General features: G+C 35.8%; 1 protein-coding gene and 1 non-coding gene across 4 annotated transcripts in view; one reads left to right on the forward strand and one right to left on the reverse strand.

The window, feature by feature from the left end:
* Positions 1 to 16,845, reverse strand: part of MINDY2 (MINDY lysine 48 deubiquitinase 2) — an 85,756-nt gene that overhangs the window by 16,408 nt on the left and 52,503 nt on the right. For 2 of the 3 annotated variants that reach the window (XM_059890433.1, NM_001046275.2), the window contains exons 6-8: positions 16,131 to 16,273; positions 4,215 to 4,388; positions 914 to 1,132 (exon numbers count right to left, since the gene is read on the reverse strand). In XM_059890433.1, the coding sequence (XP_059746416.1) occupies positions 914 to 1,132; positions 4,215 to 4,388; positions 16,131 to 16,273 (536 nt within the window). The remainder of the gene's footprint in view (positions 1 to 913; positions 1,133 to 4,214; positions 4,389 to 16,130; positions 16,274 to 16,845) is intronic. The other variant, XM_005211674.5, reaches the window with a different exon arrangement.
* Positions 3,701 to 3,807, forward strand: LOC112448661 (U6 spliceosomal RNA). The gene has a single exon (XR_003037033.1). It is a non-coding gene; the product is annotated as a U6 spliceosomal RNA (small nuclear RNA).

A 16,845-nucleotide genomic window follows, 5' to 3' on the forward strand; every position in this document is an offset into this window, starting at 1 on the left:
AAACAGATTTTAAAAGGAGGGAAAAAGAACCTGAGGACTCGGTGTGAAATGTGTATTCTGTGAAATGAGAGAACTTCAGTGAAAAGCTAACCATAAGATGGTAGGTTTCAACTTTTAAGCTTGGAGTTATCAATATTTGAGCTAGAAATAGAAATGTTATACCTATGTTAATAGAGACCTCTATATTTAAAGTTTCATCATAACTTAAAAGACATCATGCTTCCTAGTACACCTAAATCAAAGGAACAGTTATAACATGGTACTGTTAAACATAAAAGAAGGAGAATATTTTTCTCATTTAATGAGATTTAACTAATAGAAACACCCTAGTCACATTTCCAGTGCTTACAACATTTAACTGGGAAAAGGGAAAAGTGGAAAGGTGCTAATAACCTTTGTTGAATACTCAGCACATGTTAGACACTGGATTAAGTGCTAACATTATTTGCTGTTAACCACAAACCTAAGAGTTAAGTATTATCTTCTACTTTACAAATAGGGAAAACGAGGCTAAGAGAGGTAGAGGACTTTGTCCATGGTGTACCTAGTAAGGGGAGACAGAAGCAGAAAATGCAAATCCACATTTATCTGGCTCCAAAGTCCACATTCTTTCCAGCAGTACCTCATACTGCCTTCTAATTGATAGGAAAGATTTGTTCAAATTGGTTTATATTGTATGAAGCTATTAAGAATTTAATTTAGAAAATCTTGCCATCAAAACCTCAGAAAAAAATTAATTTAACTAAATTAGAAATATATTAAGATAATCACAAACTTAGGACTGTGTCATAAAACCCATGGATGCTAAAATGCTAACAGAGTCAATACCTAACTTAAAAGTTTTAATCTCAGCACACATTTCTTTATTGCTAAAATGATCCGTATATTTAAGAGTCAGAACACTAGTCTTTACCGGGGCCTGTGTAGAAGCAGAAGCAGAAGCAGAAGCAGAAGCAGAAGCAGCAGCTGCTGCAGCTTGTTCCTGTTCCTGGTAATACTGAGAAGCTCGTCGATCCTCTTCTTCTTGGAGTTTCTTTGCTAGTTCCAAATCACTGATTCCTTCAGGTATTTGTTCCCAATTGATCTCTTGGCTCTGCTGTTCTTGTTGTAAAGATAAAGCCATAAGATAGTCCTAAGAAATTAAATGACAACCATCTTTAGCTGTGAGATTTTACCCAAGAACTAATGTGTATAAATACAGAGATTATATCTACAAATCTATGAAAATGGATTTTTAAAAACATACTAGATGTTAAATATAAAAATAAAAGTTTACTATTTGTTTGAGAAATAGTGTAATTTCAGCAATACTGCCATTGTTACCAATATTTTAAAAATTCATTCAAAATTCTCTCTAGCAGCAGTATATAAGGCATTCAAGAAAGTTTATAAAAGAGAGAAGCACATGTCTATAGAAAATTGATACAAAATAAAAAAGCATAAATAGGAAAGTTAAGATTACCATATCATCATCACAGAGTCAACTACTGTTAACAATTAATATATAATTCATCTTGGTTTTCTCTATATTCACATACGGATTCAAACACATCTTCCAATTCCTGAAACTATCATAATCTGTTTTCTTTTCTATTTAATGTCATAAGAGTCTTCTGTTTTAAAAAAATCATAAACACAGATCCAAATTATTAAATAGTCTTCCAAAGACAATTTTTAAAGCCAACGTAGCTATCCATCAAACAATCATATTCAATTACTTAATCATGCTCTTCCTCCTCCTATACACATACTCAGATTATTTCCTATGAGATAAAGTGATGCATCTTTGGTCAAAAGTTATCAGATCAGATCAGTCGCTGAGTCGTGTCCGACTCTTTGCGACCCCATGAATCGCAGCACGCCAGGCCTCCCCGTCCATCACCAACTCCCAGAGTTCACTGAGACTCACGTCCATCGAGTCAGTGATGCCATCCAGCCATCTCATCCTCTGTCGTCCCCTTCTCCTCTTGCCTCCAATCCCTCCCAGCATCAGAGTCTTTTCCAATGAGTCAACTCTTCGCCTGAGGTGGCCAAAGTACTGGAGTTTCAGCTTTAGCATCATTCCTTGCAAAGAAATCCCAGGGCTGATCTCCTTCAGAATGGACTGGTTGGATCTCCTTGTAGTCCAAGGGACTCTCAAGAGTCTTCTCCAACACCACAGTTCAAAAGCATCAATTCTTTGGCGCTCAGCCTTCTTCACAGTCCAACTCTCACATCCATACATGACCACAGGAAAAACATAGCCTTGACTAAACAAACCTTTGTTGGCAAAGTAATGTCTCTGCTTTTGAATATGCTATCTAGGTTGGTCATAACTTTCCTTCCAAGGAGTAAGCGTCTTTTAATTTCAAAAGTTATCCACTTTTATTACAAATTAGTGCTGAATGAAACTTGACTATTCTGTGCACCTCCCCCAGCACACTCTCAAGGTAAGAGAATTATAAATAATCACAGAAGGTATGTAAAAGGTTGTTGCCTGTGAACACCTTATACTATCGATCATCTTAGAGGCATCAAGAAATTGTCCTTCAAATTTTTCTCCTCAATTCTTCAAACTCCACTCTTTGCCAAGTCTTTGATACTTTAAAAATTATTCACTTATTTGGCTGCACTGGGTCCTAGTTGTGGCAAGGGAGATCTTTAGTTGACGCACATGGGATCTTTGATCTGACATGCAGGATCATTTTTCAGTTGTGGCATGTGAACTCTTAGTAGCAGCATGTGTGATCTAGTCCCCTAAGCAGGGATTGAACCTGGGCCCCCTGCCTTGGGACCGTGAAATCTTAGCCACTGGACCATCAGCAAAGACTCCCTTCTTTGTTACTTTGCAAACAATATCATACGTATATTCTCAAGATCTTATGACTAGATTACTGTGGCAATCTACTGCTTTACTACAATCCCTCTGTGCCAATATTTTTTATATACAGTGGTTTAAAAATCTTGTATATTTCTCTTAAATGCCCCTGTATACCTTCTGGAGGAAAATGAGTATGGATTACTATGGCTGTCAAAGCAAAGTTGAGAGTCCTAGAAAGATTAGCATTTGTTTGAATCAAGTATTCTTTTGTCCATTCACAGCTTGCTACTCAAACTGCCGTTACAGAACTTATATATTAGTTGGTAAAACACCTGCCTCCCCAACTGACTGCCAAATCTCTGAGAACAGGACAGAATGATTTATCTTTGTGTCCCCAGGACCTAGTTACAGTGTTCAATACAACTGCTCAGTGAATACTGGCTAAATGAACACAGTCTCTATGCACTTAAATTGTTATCAGCAAAACATGTGCCAACTGTTTAACATAATCATATTTCCGCCTAAGTTAAAGAAAATGTCACATCACTCTTAGACTTCTAGTAATAAACACAATTGTGGCTCTAAGCCTACCCACCAACAAGCAAAAATTTCACCTATCTCAGTTCTAAATAAGAATTCTACCAGCAGTGCAGCTCCCGCTGTAAAAGTGTCTGTCCTCCTTACCTTGGATTCTAAGGCTTAGAACAGCCCCTACTCTTTACCCAGAGCATGCAATCTTGAAGACTCCCTCTGTTCTTTTTTCTGACTAACCAAAATAGATCTCAAATATGTACTCATCTCTTCATCTCTACCACTAAAGCTAAACAAATTGCTACTTTGCTTATACCAGTGTCCTTCCTATGCATTTGCCACGTAGCAGGTTTTTAAAAAGGTAAAGCAGTACTTCCTTCGGCAGCATATATACTAAAATTGGAATGACACAGAGAAGAATAACATGGCCCCTATGCAAGGATGACATATACATTTGTGAAGCATTCCATATTTTTTACAGAAGTAGAAATCTACTGTTGTACATATGAAACATATAATGTTATAAACTAATGTTACCTCACTTTAAAAAAAGATAAAGTAAAAAAAAAAATAATAATAAAAAAAGATAAAGTAGATCATTGTCACTTCCATGTTTAATATCTGGCATATCTTCCCTCCTACAATTAGAATAATATTCAAACTCTTTACCATGACCTTCACAGTTAAATATAATCAGACCTTCTGAACCAAAGTGTACAATTAATGTAGAATAATCATTTCCCTATTTAGGAAGTAATAGAATTTCACAAGTATTGATATATTAATTAACAAATCTTTAGTTCAAAATTCTGAATAACTAAATTCATATTTGAAAGGAATGAGCATTTATCAATAAAACTATATGAAGATAAAACATATTTACCTGATCTATCTGATCTTGTTGTCCTCTGTATACAGTTTCAGGATCTGAAGGAGGCCGAAGATGAAATTCTGAGTCACAGAAATTTCCATCACCATCAACATTGTGTAGGCTTTCCCAAACAACTTTTTCTTCAGTGAGAAATCCTTGGTCTGTTACCAACAAATATAGTAGACCCTTAATAAGAAATAAGAAAAAGGACTGTTGATTAAAACTAGTTTAAAAAATTTATAATTTAAAAGAAATTCTATAATCTGTTTAAAATATAATTATTCCTACTAATTTCCTGTTATGTCATCCTACTGTATGACATAATAAATAGTAGACCAAGTAGATAACTTTCTCCCTGAGTTATATCCACTTGACTTTGAATATAGTTTGTAATTGCTACACCATAGTATAATGAGAATTAGGAGCTCTTGGCGTCTCAACTAATTCATAATTTATAAACAGCCCCTTGGGGTTTTTTAATCTCCTTTCACAAAATACAAAAATACTAGACAATAAGTCCGTAAAAAATACATCCAATAACAAGACATAGTACAAAAAAATTATATAATATTGCGTATTTCTTAAAAAAAATTAAGCCTATATCACTAATCCAATCCATATCAATTTGCTGCTCTTAATTTATACACCAATGGTATTTTGTACTTTTCTTATTGTAGCACCGAATCATGCTATGCAATGATTATGTTTTCCTCCTTGTTCTCCAGACTATATAGTCTATCTCTTGGCCTACTGTAGGCTGTATCATAAAGCTGGAGTCTAATATTTATTGAATCAATGTATTCATAATGTATTTATAGTCATTATCATAGAATTTAGCATTGATCTCTAACTGTTCATATGCATCAGTTCTAATTCCAATCATATGTAAAGGGTCCCTAGTATAATGCTTGTAAGCAATTTTTTCTTCAGATTTGCCAAGGACAAGACTTTCAATTACTTAGAATTCCCACTGGTTAATATAGTGTTTATAATTGCACAAGAATCATACTTTTCAAGTTTTCACTTATACACAATCTTAATAATTAATAATAAGAAATTCTTTTAAAGACTTGTGGTACAAGTAGCAAAATTACTGAATAAATTCTGAAGCTTTAAAAAAAAACTAAGTAGTTACTCTTGAACATTTACTATGTGTCCAGCACTGTGAGACACAGCTCTTCCTAGAGTACAGTCTTTCCTATTGTCTAGTAGCAGTTACATTCAAGAATCAGCTGTAGACATTGATTAATTTATAAGGTCACTGAAATGTCTACAGCAACATGAAAAGTATTTATAAAGAAAAGCATTTTGGTATAAAGTTTAAAGATACTATTTTAAGCAAAAATTAAGTCCAGGATCATTTTTTTAAAAATCAGGTATGTTCCAATTTATCAAATACTGAGTGCCTGCTATATACTCAGCACTATGCTAAGTGATTGAGGATTCATATCATGGATAGTAATGATCCCACCTTACTCTGGTATTAGCTTCTCCTTTTCTGTGATTCCACAGAATTCTGGACTTAACACTATTACAGCACTTCATACACTGAATTATCATTGTCTGTTTACTTACTTATCTCTACTAATACATTTCAAGCTTGACCTAACATATTTTTAATACCCAGTTGGGGTCTACCTTGTTCTAGGAAAATTTAAGAGCAAAAACTTAATTTTCCACGGAACAAGTCTGACCTTTTGTTTAATACTTATCACAATGCATTTCAACATATTATACAATATATAAGTTTTACAATTTATTCTATGTAGGTCATATATTATTAGATTGGCTGTTTGTTGGGAAGGAACTATAATCTTATCAATAATTTTTCTCCAAATGACTCTTTAGGAAAGGTAAATTCTAGGAGGGTTTTTATGAAAGCTATTACTATCCATAGCACATGAATATTTAAAAGTTTTAATTAAAAGGGTAGTCATTTCTTGCATATCTAACCTATCTTCTTATGGACACCAGCCTCAATTTCTTCCTCTTTTAGATGTTGACATTTATCAAAAAAGTCTATAATTGGTCCACTGACAATAATGCTGGTTATTACTTAACAGTTCCTTGACATAACTGCAGTGTAAAATAGCAAAGCATGTATCCATGCTGTACTGAATACTTTAGGTTCATTTGTTCCTGACAGTCTACAATTAGATCACCACTAAGAATATTTCTTGGGAATTCCCTGGCCGTCCAGTGGTTAGGAAGCAATGTTTCACTATTGTGGCCTGAGTTAAATCCCTGGTTTGGGAACTAAGATCCTGCAAACCATGTGCTGTGGCTAAAAAGGAAAAAAAAATTTCTTGCTTTTGTATTCCAGCACTGCTGTTATATTGTCTAGCCAAAGTTTGCTTCCCTAACCTTAAATCTTTTTCCTAATCTCACTCACCAGTCTCTAAAATATTAAATTCATCAAAAAATACAAAATACATATATTATTAAATTCATAGATTAATATATAAAATGTACATTTTATTATGTGAAAATATATTATTTTTTTTAATGGGCAATTTTAACTATTAAAGACTCAACAAAAATCTATTCTATGTAAAATACTCTAATAATTTCATACAGAGTATATATTATTTGTATTAACAATATACATAAAGCCATCACATTTTGTAAATTGGCAAAACAGAAGAAAATCTAATAATACTGTAATACAAAAGTTAAGTAATTCCAGCCTTTAAAGTACAGAGGAAAGCACTGCTAGTCCTGGTTAACTAGGTTGGATTTGAATTACTTAAAGCCTGGTCTCTCAGATGTAAAGTGGGAATAATAATATCCACTCCTCACAGGGGAGTTGTGAAAATTAAATGAGATAATGATATGGGTACCAGAAAACATAAAAATCTTTTCTACAAATCACAGTAAAAATAAGCCCCATTAATGGAATAATACACTTACAGATACTTTTGACTGACTGCCAATTTATTATAGACTGGTAGTTTATTATTATTATAGGTCCCTAGTTATAGATACCATTTATCTATACAGTGTTGAGAAAATATTCTATCCAGATATTAAATTTATTTTTTGTTGAAAGTGTATCTAGAATTCCATGGAGTGAACTGTGTTTCTACTCTAGGTGTTCTAAAGAGTTTACAGAAGCAGGAAGATACAAAATAAAGTGATCATTAAATACAAATGCAAATGGCCCTAAAAATCTCAGGGTCCTTCAAAAGTGAAATGTTAGAAACCTTCCTTTTCCTATTCAGTAAATGATCTTGCCTTCCACGTTATAGAAAATAGAAGTAACTTTGAAACAGTAACTTTCTCTATTTCCTGCCATCAAATCTATAAACCTACCTATAGCCATTGTTGTTATTTGTTGTTCAGTCGCTCAGTCGTATCTGACTCTTTGCAAACCCATGAACTACAGCACCATAGACTTCCCTGTCCTTCACTATCTCCCAGAGTTCACTCAAACTCAAGTGCATTAAGTTGGTGATGCCATCCAGCCATCTCATCCTCTGTCGCCCCCTTCTCTTCCTGCCTTCAATTTTTCCCAGCTTCAGGGTCTTTTCCAATGCATCAGCTCTTCGCATTCAGGTGGCCAAATATTGGAGCTTCAACTTCAGCATCAGTGCTTCCAATGAATATTCAGGGTTGATTTCCTTTAGGATTGACTGATTTGATCTTGTAGTCTAAGGGACTCTCAAAAGTCTTCTCCAGCACCATAGGATCAATTCTTCAGTGTGCAGCCTTCTTTACAGTTCAACTCTCACATGTATATGTGACTACTTTGACTATATGGACCTTTGCAGGCAAAGCGATGTCACTGCTTTTCTTCCAAGGAGCAAGTCTTTTAATTTCATGGCTGCAGTCACCATCCACAGTGAATCTGGAGCCCAGGAAAATAAAATGTCACTGTTTCCATTGTTTCCCCATCTACTTGCCATGAAGTGATGGGACTGGATGCCATGATCTTAAGTTTTCTGAATGTTGAGTTTTAACCCAGCTTTTTCACTCTCATCTTTCACCCTCATCAAGAGGCTTTTTAGCTCTTCGCTTTCTGTCACTAGGGTGGTAACACCTGCATATCTGATGTTGTTGATATTTCTTCCAGCAATCTTGATTCCAGCTTATGAGTCAACCAGCCTGACATTTTGCATGATGTACTTTGTATATAAGTTAAATAAGCAGGGTGACAATATACAACCTTGACATACTTCTTTCCCAGTTTTGGACAGTTGTTCCATGTAAGGTTCTAACTGTTGCTTTCTGTCCTGCATACAGGTTCTCAGGAGACAGGTAAGGTGGTCTGGTATTCCCACCTCTTTAAGAATTTTTCATTTTTTTGTGTGATCCACACAGTCAAAGGCTTTAGTATAGTCAATGAAGCAGAAGTAGATGTATTTTTGGAATTCCTTTGCTTTCTCTATGATCCAATGAATGCTGGCGCTTTGATCCCTCAAAGAATGTCCAAACTACCATATAACTGCACTCATGTCATATGCTAGCAAGGCAATGCTCAAAATCCTTCAAGCTAGGCTTTAACAGTATATGAACCGAGAACTTCCAAATATACAAGCTGGATTTAGAAAAGGCAGAGGAACCTATAGTCATACTCATAGTCTATTCTTTCCCTTCTTTATGATGAAGAGGTCTCTTTTTAAATCAGAAGTCAATCCCTTTCACCTATGAAAATGTCTATCCTTTCTCATCTTCCTTATCTATTTATCTGTTGATGTACACTTACGCTGCTTCATGTCTTGGCTATTATAAATAGTGCTGCTTTGAACACAGGGGTACATGTACCTTTTTCAACTAGGGTTTTCGTCTTTTCTGGGTACACACCCAGAAGTGGAATTGTTGGATCATATGGTAATTCTATTCTTAGTTTTTTGAGGGATCTTCATACTGTTTTCCATAGTAGCTACACCAATTTACTTTCCCACCCACAGTTTACCCTTTTCTCCACACCCTCTCTAGCATTTATTATTTGTAAGCTTTTTGATGACGGCCATTCTGACCAGTGTGAGTAATATCTCATTGTGGTTTTCATTTGCACTTCCCTAATAATTAGCAGTTTTGAGCATCTTTTCATATGCCTGTTGGCCATGTCTTTGTGGAGAAATGTCTATTTAGGTCTTCTGCTAATTTTTGATTGGGCTATTTTTTTTTAATTGAGTTGTATGAGTTCTCTGTATATTTTGGAAATTAACCCCTTATATGACACAACATCTGCAAATGTTTTCTCACATTTAGTGGGTTGCCTTTTAGTTGTTGACTTCCTACACTGTGCAAAAGCTTTTAAATTTGATTAGGTTCCATTTGTTTATCTTTGCTTTTATTTCTTTTGTCTTGGGAGACTGATCTAAGAAAATACTGCTGTGATATATCAAAGAATGTTTTGCCTATGTGTTCTTCTAGGTAATGGCCTCGTAGAATGAATTTGGTAATGTTCCCTCCTCTTCAGTCTTCTGGAATAGTTTGAGAAAGATTAAGTTCTTTGTATGTTTGGTGGAATTCTTCAGTAAAACTATCTAGTCTGGGCTTCTGGGGAGTTTTTTGGTGTTGTCATTGTTTAAAAAAAAATTTTTTTTTTTAACAGATTCTGTTTTACTTCTAGTGATCAGTCTGTTCAAAGTATGTTTCTTCTTACTCAGTTTTAGCAAGCAGTAGGTTTATAAAAACTTGTCCATTTTTTCAAGGTTGTCCCAATTTGGTGGCGACATGTCTAACATTTAAGTCTTTAAGTCATTTTGAGTTTATTTTTGTATATGGTGTGAGGGAATGTTCTAACTTCATAGATTTACATGCCATCTGTCCGACCTTCCCAACACTGCTTCCTAAAAAAACTGCCTTTTCTCCATTGTCTATTCTTGTTTCCTTTGTTGAAGATTAATTGGCCATAGGTGTGTGAGTTTATTCGTGGGTTCTTTATCTTGTCCATATCTGGATCCATATATCTGTTTTTGTGCCAGAGGTGTGTGAGTTTATTCGTGGGTTCTTTATCTTGTCCATATCTGGATCCATATATCTGTTTTTGTGCCAATTCGATGCTTCCCCCCGCCCCCCATGCTTTTTGATGACTGTAGCTTTGTGGTATTCTAAAGTCTGGGAGGATTATGCCTACAGTTCTTCTTTTTCTTCAGTGTTGCTTTGGCAATTCTGAGTCTTTTGTGGTCCTAAAGAAATTTTAGGAATGTTTGTTCTAATTCTGCAGAAAATGTCATGGGTTATTTGAAAGGGATTGCATTAAATCTGTAGATTGCTTTGGGTAGTATGTCCATTTCAATAATATGAATTCTTCCATCCAAGAGCACAGGATATCTTTCCATTTCTTTGAATTGGCTTCAATTTGCTTTACCAATGTTTTATAGTTCTCAGTATACAGGTCTTTCACTTTCTTGGTTAGGTTTATTTCTAGGTTTGTTTGTTTGGAGGGGTTTCTCCATAAAATTTTGAACAGGACTTTTAAAAAAATATTTCTGATACTTGTTGGTTTAAAGAAATTCAACACATTTCTGTATATTAATATGGTATCCTACTACCTTACTGAACTTATTTATTAGATCTAATAGTTTTTGTGTGGAGGCTTCAGGGTTTTCTGTATAAAGAATCATGTCATCTGCATAGGATGACAGTTTTACCTCTTTCCTTCCAATTTGGATACCATTTATTTACTTTTCTTATCTGTTTGCTGTGGCTAGAACTTCCAATACTATGTTGAATGGAAGTGATGAGAGCAGGCAGCCTTGCTTTGTTCCTGAATTCAGCAGGAAGGTTTTCAGCTTTTCACCATTGAGTACTATATTGGCTATGGGTTTGTCAAAAATGGCTTTTATCATGTTGAGATATGTTTCCTCTATACTCACTTTGTTGAGATTTTTTAAAAAAATAATTTTATTTATTTATTTTTGGCTGTGCTAGATCTTTGTTGCTACGCAGGTTTTTCTCCAGCTGTGGCAAGCAGGGGCTACTGTTTGCTACAGTGCATGGGCTTCTCTTGTGGTGCACAGGCTCTAGCGCACACAGGCTCAGTAGCTGTGGTATGTGGGCTTGGCAGTTGTGGTTCCCAGGTTCTAGAGGACAGGCTCAACAGTTCTGTTGCTTGGGCTTAGCTGTTCCACAGCAAGTGGGATCTTCCCAGATCAGGGATCGAACCTATATTTCCTACATAGGCAGGCAGATTTTTTACCACTGAGCCACCAGGTAAGCTCCTAGTGATAGGTTTTATCAGAAATGTGTGTTGAATTTTATCAAATGCTTTCTCTGCACCTATTTAGATGATCAGGTGGCTGTCATCTCGATTGATTTGCATATCTTGAACCATCCTTGCAATTCTGGAATGAATACAACTTGATCATGGTATATGATCCTTTTTATGTATAGTTGGATACAGTTTGCTAATATTTCATTGAGAATCTCTGCAACTATATTCATCAAAAATACTGGCCTGTAATTTTCTTTTTTTGTGGTATCTTCGTCTGGTTTTGCTATCAGGGGTGGTTTCACAATATGACTTTGGTAGTGTTTCTTCCTCTTCAATATTTTGGAATACTTTGAGAGGGATAAGTTTTTCTTTGTATGTTTGGTATAATTCTCCAGTAAAGCCATCTGGTCCTGGACTTTTGTTTGCCAGTTTTTGGTTTGGGGGTTTGTTTGTTTATTTGATTATAGATTCTATTTCATTTCTAGTGATCATTCTTTTCAAATTACCTGTTTCATTTTGACTCAGTTTTGACAAACTTGTTTACAGAAACTTATCCATTTTTTTTCCTTGGAGAAGGCAATGGCACCCCACTCCAGTACTCTTGCCTGGGAAATCCCACGGACGGAGGAGCCTGGTAGGCTGCAGTCCATGGGGTCATGAAGAGTCAGACACAACTGAGCGACTTCACTTTCACTTTTCACTTTCCTGCATTGGAGAAGGAAATGGCAACCCACTCCAGTGTTCCTGCCTGGAGAACCCCAGGGATGGGGGAGCCTGGTGGCTGCCGTCTATGGGGTCACACAGAGTTGGACACGACTGAAGTGACTTAGCAGCAGCAGCAGCATCCATTTTTTTCTAGGTTTGCTGGCATATATTCACAGAATTTATGAGTTTTTAAAATTTCTACCATATTGGATGTTATTTTTCCTCCTTCATTTCTTATTTTATTTTGGTCCTCTCTCTTTTCTTCTTGGTGAGCCTGGCTAGAGGTGTCAATTTTGCTGTTTATACTTTCAAACAATCAGCTCTTGGTTTCACTGATTTTTTTTCTATTTTTTAAAATTTCTGTTTTATTTCCTCTTTGATCACTATTATTTTATTCCTTCTGCTGACTTCAGATTTTATTTGTTCTTCTTTTTCTTCTCTTAGGTGGAAGGTTCAGTAGTCTGATATTTTTCTTGTTTTTGAGGAAGCCTGTATTACTATAAAATTCCTTCTTAGAACTGCTTTTGCTGCATCCCATAGATTTTGTAAGTTGTTTTCATTGTCATTTGTCTCAAGGTGTTTTGTAATTTCCTTTTTGATTTCATTGTTACTCACTGGTTTTTTAGTAGCATATTGTTTAGCCTCCATGTAATTTTTTCCCCTCATTTTTCTTCCTTTGGCTGATTTTTAGTTTCATACCATTGTGGTCGGAAAAAATGCTTGAAATAATTTCTATCCATCTTAATCACTAAATCTGGTTGACTATATCTCCTAAATGTCTATGGAATCTGTCTACTCTCTATTTCTTTACAATCTTAGTTTAAGTTATTACAATCTCTTACTTGCCTTCCTACAATAGTCTCCTAACTAAATACATGTCCACTCTTGCCTTGAAGTCCAAAGCATCTCAACACATTATTGACCAGGGGATTTTTGCAGAAACTAATGCCTATGGCATTAATAGGTTTTCAGTCAATAATGTGTTAATGTTATATAAGGGGCAGGTGTATCACCACTTCTGATATACTGTTCAGCCATGAAATAAGGTTCACTGAGAAAACTTAGAAGTAGAGAAATAGCAGGATGCACACATTCCCTCAGCTACCATTATCTCACAGAAATGCATACTCAATCCAGAAACAGACCTAATGTACAATGAGTTCTAGGAGAGGGACACTTTCTCCAACCACATAGGAAAACTGCAAATACCTAGATGACATTTAAAGGACCTATAGGTTGGGGGTATGGCCTTGATTAAAAAAAAAAAAAAGGTAACATCTAAAGTTCAATTTTAGGAAGTTGTAAAACAATCACCAACAACACCAGAGACCTTGTTTTCTCAACTGAAGTATCTCACCCCTGCTAATAAGCAAAAGGAAAAAAGAGAGAGAGAAAAAACAAAAGGAATCATTAGGCCATTAGGAGACCAAGGTCTACTTCTCCTTTTCTTTTTGGATGGCATCACTGACTTGATGGACATGAGTTTGAGCAAGCTCTGGGAGTTGGTGATGGACAAGGAAGCCTAGTGAGCTGCAGTCCATGGCGTCGGCAAAGAGTCAGACATGACTGAGCAACTGAACTGAACTGTGGCTTATAGGATCTTAGTTCCCCAACCAGGGATTGAATCCAGGCCCTGGCAGTGAAAGTGCCAAGTCCCAACCACTGAACCACCAGGGAATTCCCTATTTTTCCTTTTAACTGAGAACTCTATAAGATCTGGTATCTATTTCTTGAGCCTTACATCATGCCTCCTATTTTCTATGCTTTAGTCTTTGGCATAGGCCTTCTTTGAATTCCTTACAAAGTTAGGTTATTTCCCTCCTCAGGGCATTGCACACATGCTCTACCTGCTTAGTTAACTGCAACCCCCCTTTTTCCTGACATTCTCAAATAGGTTATAAGTCTAATAAAAGTACTCACAGCATGTCGTATGCAGCCTTTACAGAGTAAATCTCAGTAGAAATGATAACTACTTGTGCAATTACTTAACGTGCTTCCCTTGCCAAATCAGGAGCTGCCTTGCTCAGGCTGCAGTCCTAGTACTTAGCTGAGCACTCAGTCATAATCATGCCCAATAGATATTTGATTAAATGAATTAACAAAATGTGGACTTGAGGAGATAAGGTAAAATAAAGCAAGATGACCTAGCAGTATTTATTATGTAGCAATAATTCTGATTTTGTAGTTCTTTGGCCTTAGATTTCTGAGGAATATGGATAAATCTGGGTCCATACCTATCACATATCTAGCTTAAATAAGACAATAATACAAATAAACCCTTGCTATAACAAACAGCAGAGTAAGAAAGCTAGGACTATACAAGCTATTCCTATATAAGCAAACAAATAATTATTTTATACTGCTTTTTACAGTTCACTGATTAATGTGTTGAAGGAAACATGAAGTCAGATTCTTGACTTCAATAAGCCTGCATGCCTCAACTACTGAGGCTGCATGCCACAACTACTGAGCCCATGCACTACAACTACTGAAGCCTGAGCACCTAGAGCTTATGGTCTGCAACAAGAGAAACCACTGCAATGAGAAGCCCATGACCACAAGGAAGAGTAGCCACCACTCGCTACAACTAAAGAAAGCCCATGGGCAGCAATGAAGACCCAGCACAACCAAAAATAAACTTTTAAAACTTAAAAAAAAAATCACCTGGAAAGCATTTTTAAAAATACTCAACCATCTATGGGGTCGCACAGAGTTGGACATGACTGAAGCGACTTAGCAGCAGCTGCAGCACCAAGTCCCACCTCTACAGATTCTGATTTAATTGAGATCATGCTGGGATCCGGGCATTGGGACTTTTTAAGAGTTCCCTTAAAACTGTATGCTAGGCAGTTCTAGTATACAATCTGGGTTGAGAACCACTGGTTTAAGGAGAAAAGAAGTAGCTTACTGAAGAGTTAGTATTTGAAATGCTTCTTAAACAATAGGTGAAAACTGGATAGGCAAAAACGGGTGAGAATGGGGGCTTCCTTGGTGGTTCAGTTGTAAAGAATCAACCTGTAAATGCAGGGCCATGGATTTGATCCGTGGTTTGGGAAGATCCTACATGCTGTGGAGCAACTTAAGCCCATGCACCACAACTACTGAGATGGCGCTCTGGAGCCTGTGCTCAGCAGCAAGAGAAGGCACTGCCATGAGAAGCCTGAGCACCACAACCAGAGAGTAGCCCCTGCTCGCTGTAACTAAAGAAGGCCCATGTGCAGCAACAAAGACTCAGGACAGCTAAAATAGAAATAAACAAAGTATTGAATCTTTAAAAAATCAATAAATCTTCTAAAGAAAAGAGGGGTGAGAATGTAAACAAAGGGATTAACGAGTAAGAAATGGCAATAAAAGTGCATAAATGGGAAAACATAAAGTGTATAAGGGGATGAAGGGTTATTAATGAGTAGACAGATCATTATGGCTGAAGCAAAGTGTTGGCACAACGGGACAGTAGAAAATATCTTGCATTTTTATCCTCTAGGAACTGTGTTCTACTGAACATTTTTGCTATATTATTGACATGATCAGAGCAATATTCTGCACAGAAGTCTAGAGATAAGTTGATAAACTCCTGAATTAAGTGGCAGCTCTAAAAATGGAACAGCTGAAGAGATAACAAGAGGGATGAATCAGTAAGTTTTTTTTGGCAAAGCCATAAATGGCACAATAAAAAGAATTTAAAGTCACACTGATAACTATAATAATAGAAAACACTATCATGCAAACAAATCTTGATTCTTTCCTCTAAAGTCCTTTAGATCTCAAATGTAAATATCCATCATCAGCAGTCATCCTAGTTCTATCTCTAGGGTTTATCTTCTTTTTCCTTAGAAAGAAAATACATACATTTTAATGCAATAATCTGTGCAAAGGGAATTGAGACCTACATAAATACAAAAAACTGATTTCCACTCTAAAGAATTAATAATTACCTTGTAATTTGATGGTTAAAGAATATCATGCTAATTTTTTTTTTTATTTTGAAGCAGATCATAAGACACCTCTAAATCAAGCTCCTTTAGTTCAGAATAACAATAGCTATTTCTATATCATACCTTGTATTTGGTCATGGTGCTAAAATGATTATTCCGAAAGAAAACACAAAGTTCTCCTTCCTGAACCGTTGAAGTTAGTTCACATAATCCATGGTATGTCAGTTGAGTGGCTGTGTTATTTAGAAACTGCTCAGCTACAAAGCCTAGGAACCAATGCATAATATTAAATGGAAGAATAATTTCAAAATTTAAAAGTTTTTCTATTTACACTGTGTTCCAAGTATGAAGAAAGGCCAATGAAAATAAGACTTTTCTATTATAACATGATGGTGCCAAACTGGAGATTCTTCTTTCTTATTCTGCTATGGAAGATGTATCTGACATTTCCAGGCTAAAGAAATAATTATCTGAAATTCTTTTTATTAATAAATGCATTTACTTATACCACACCTACTTTTGCAAAGAATTTCAATAAAAGAAAGAGACACAATAAAATTAAAACCCAATATAACAAATGAGAAGGCAAGGGTTAGCAATTTAAAAAGTGGGTAGGAGCAAAAGTTGTGTGTTAACAACCACTTCCCCAAAGGACAGGTGTTTAGAAATTAAAAGCAGCTTCAAGAAACTGAGTTGCTTAAGATTTTGACAAAGATTTCAGATAATTTTCAATTCACAAACTGTTCAATTCTTGCCTTAAAACTAAAAGTAGGCATAAAACCTAACAGAAAACAGTGGGGTAACCAATGACATTTTTATCCTATTCTTCAACATATGC

This window comes from Bos taurus, chromosome 10 (genome assembly GCF_002263795.3).
Source record: "Bos taurus isolate L1 Dominette 01449 registration number 42190680 breed Hereford chromosome 10, ARS-UCD2.0, whole genome shotgun sequence".
NCBI classification, from domain to species: domain Eukaryota; kingdom Metazoa; phylum Chordata; class Mammalia; order Artiodactyla; family Bovidae; genus Bos; species Bos taurus.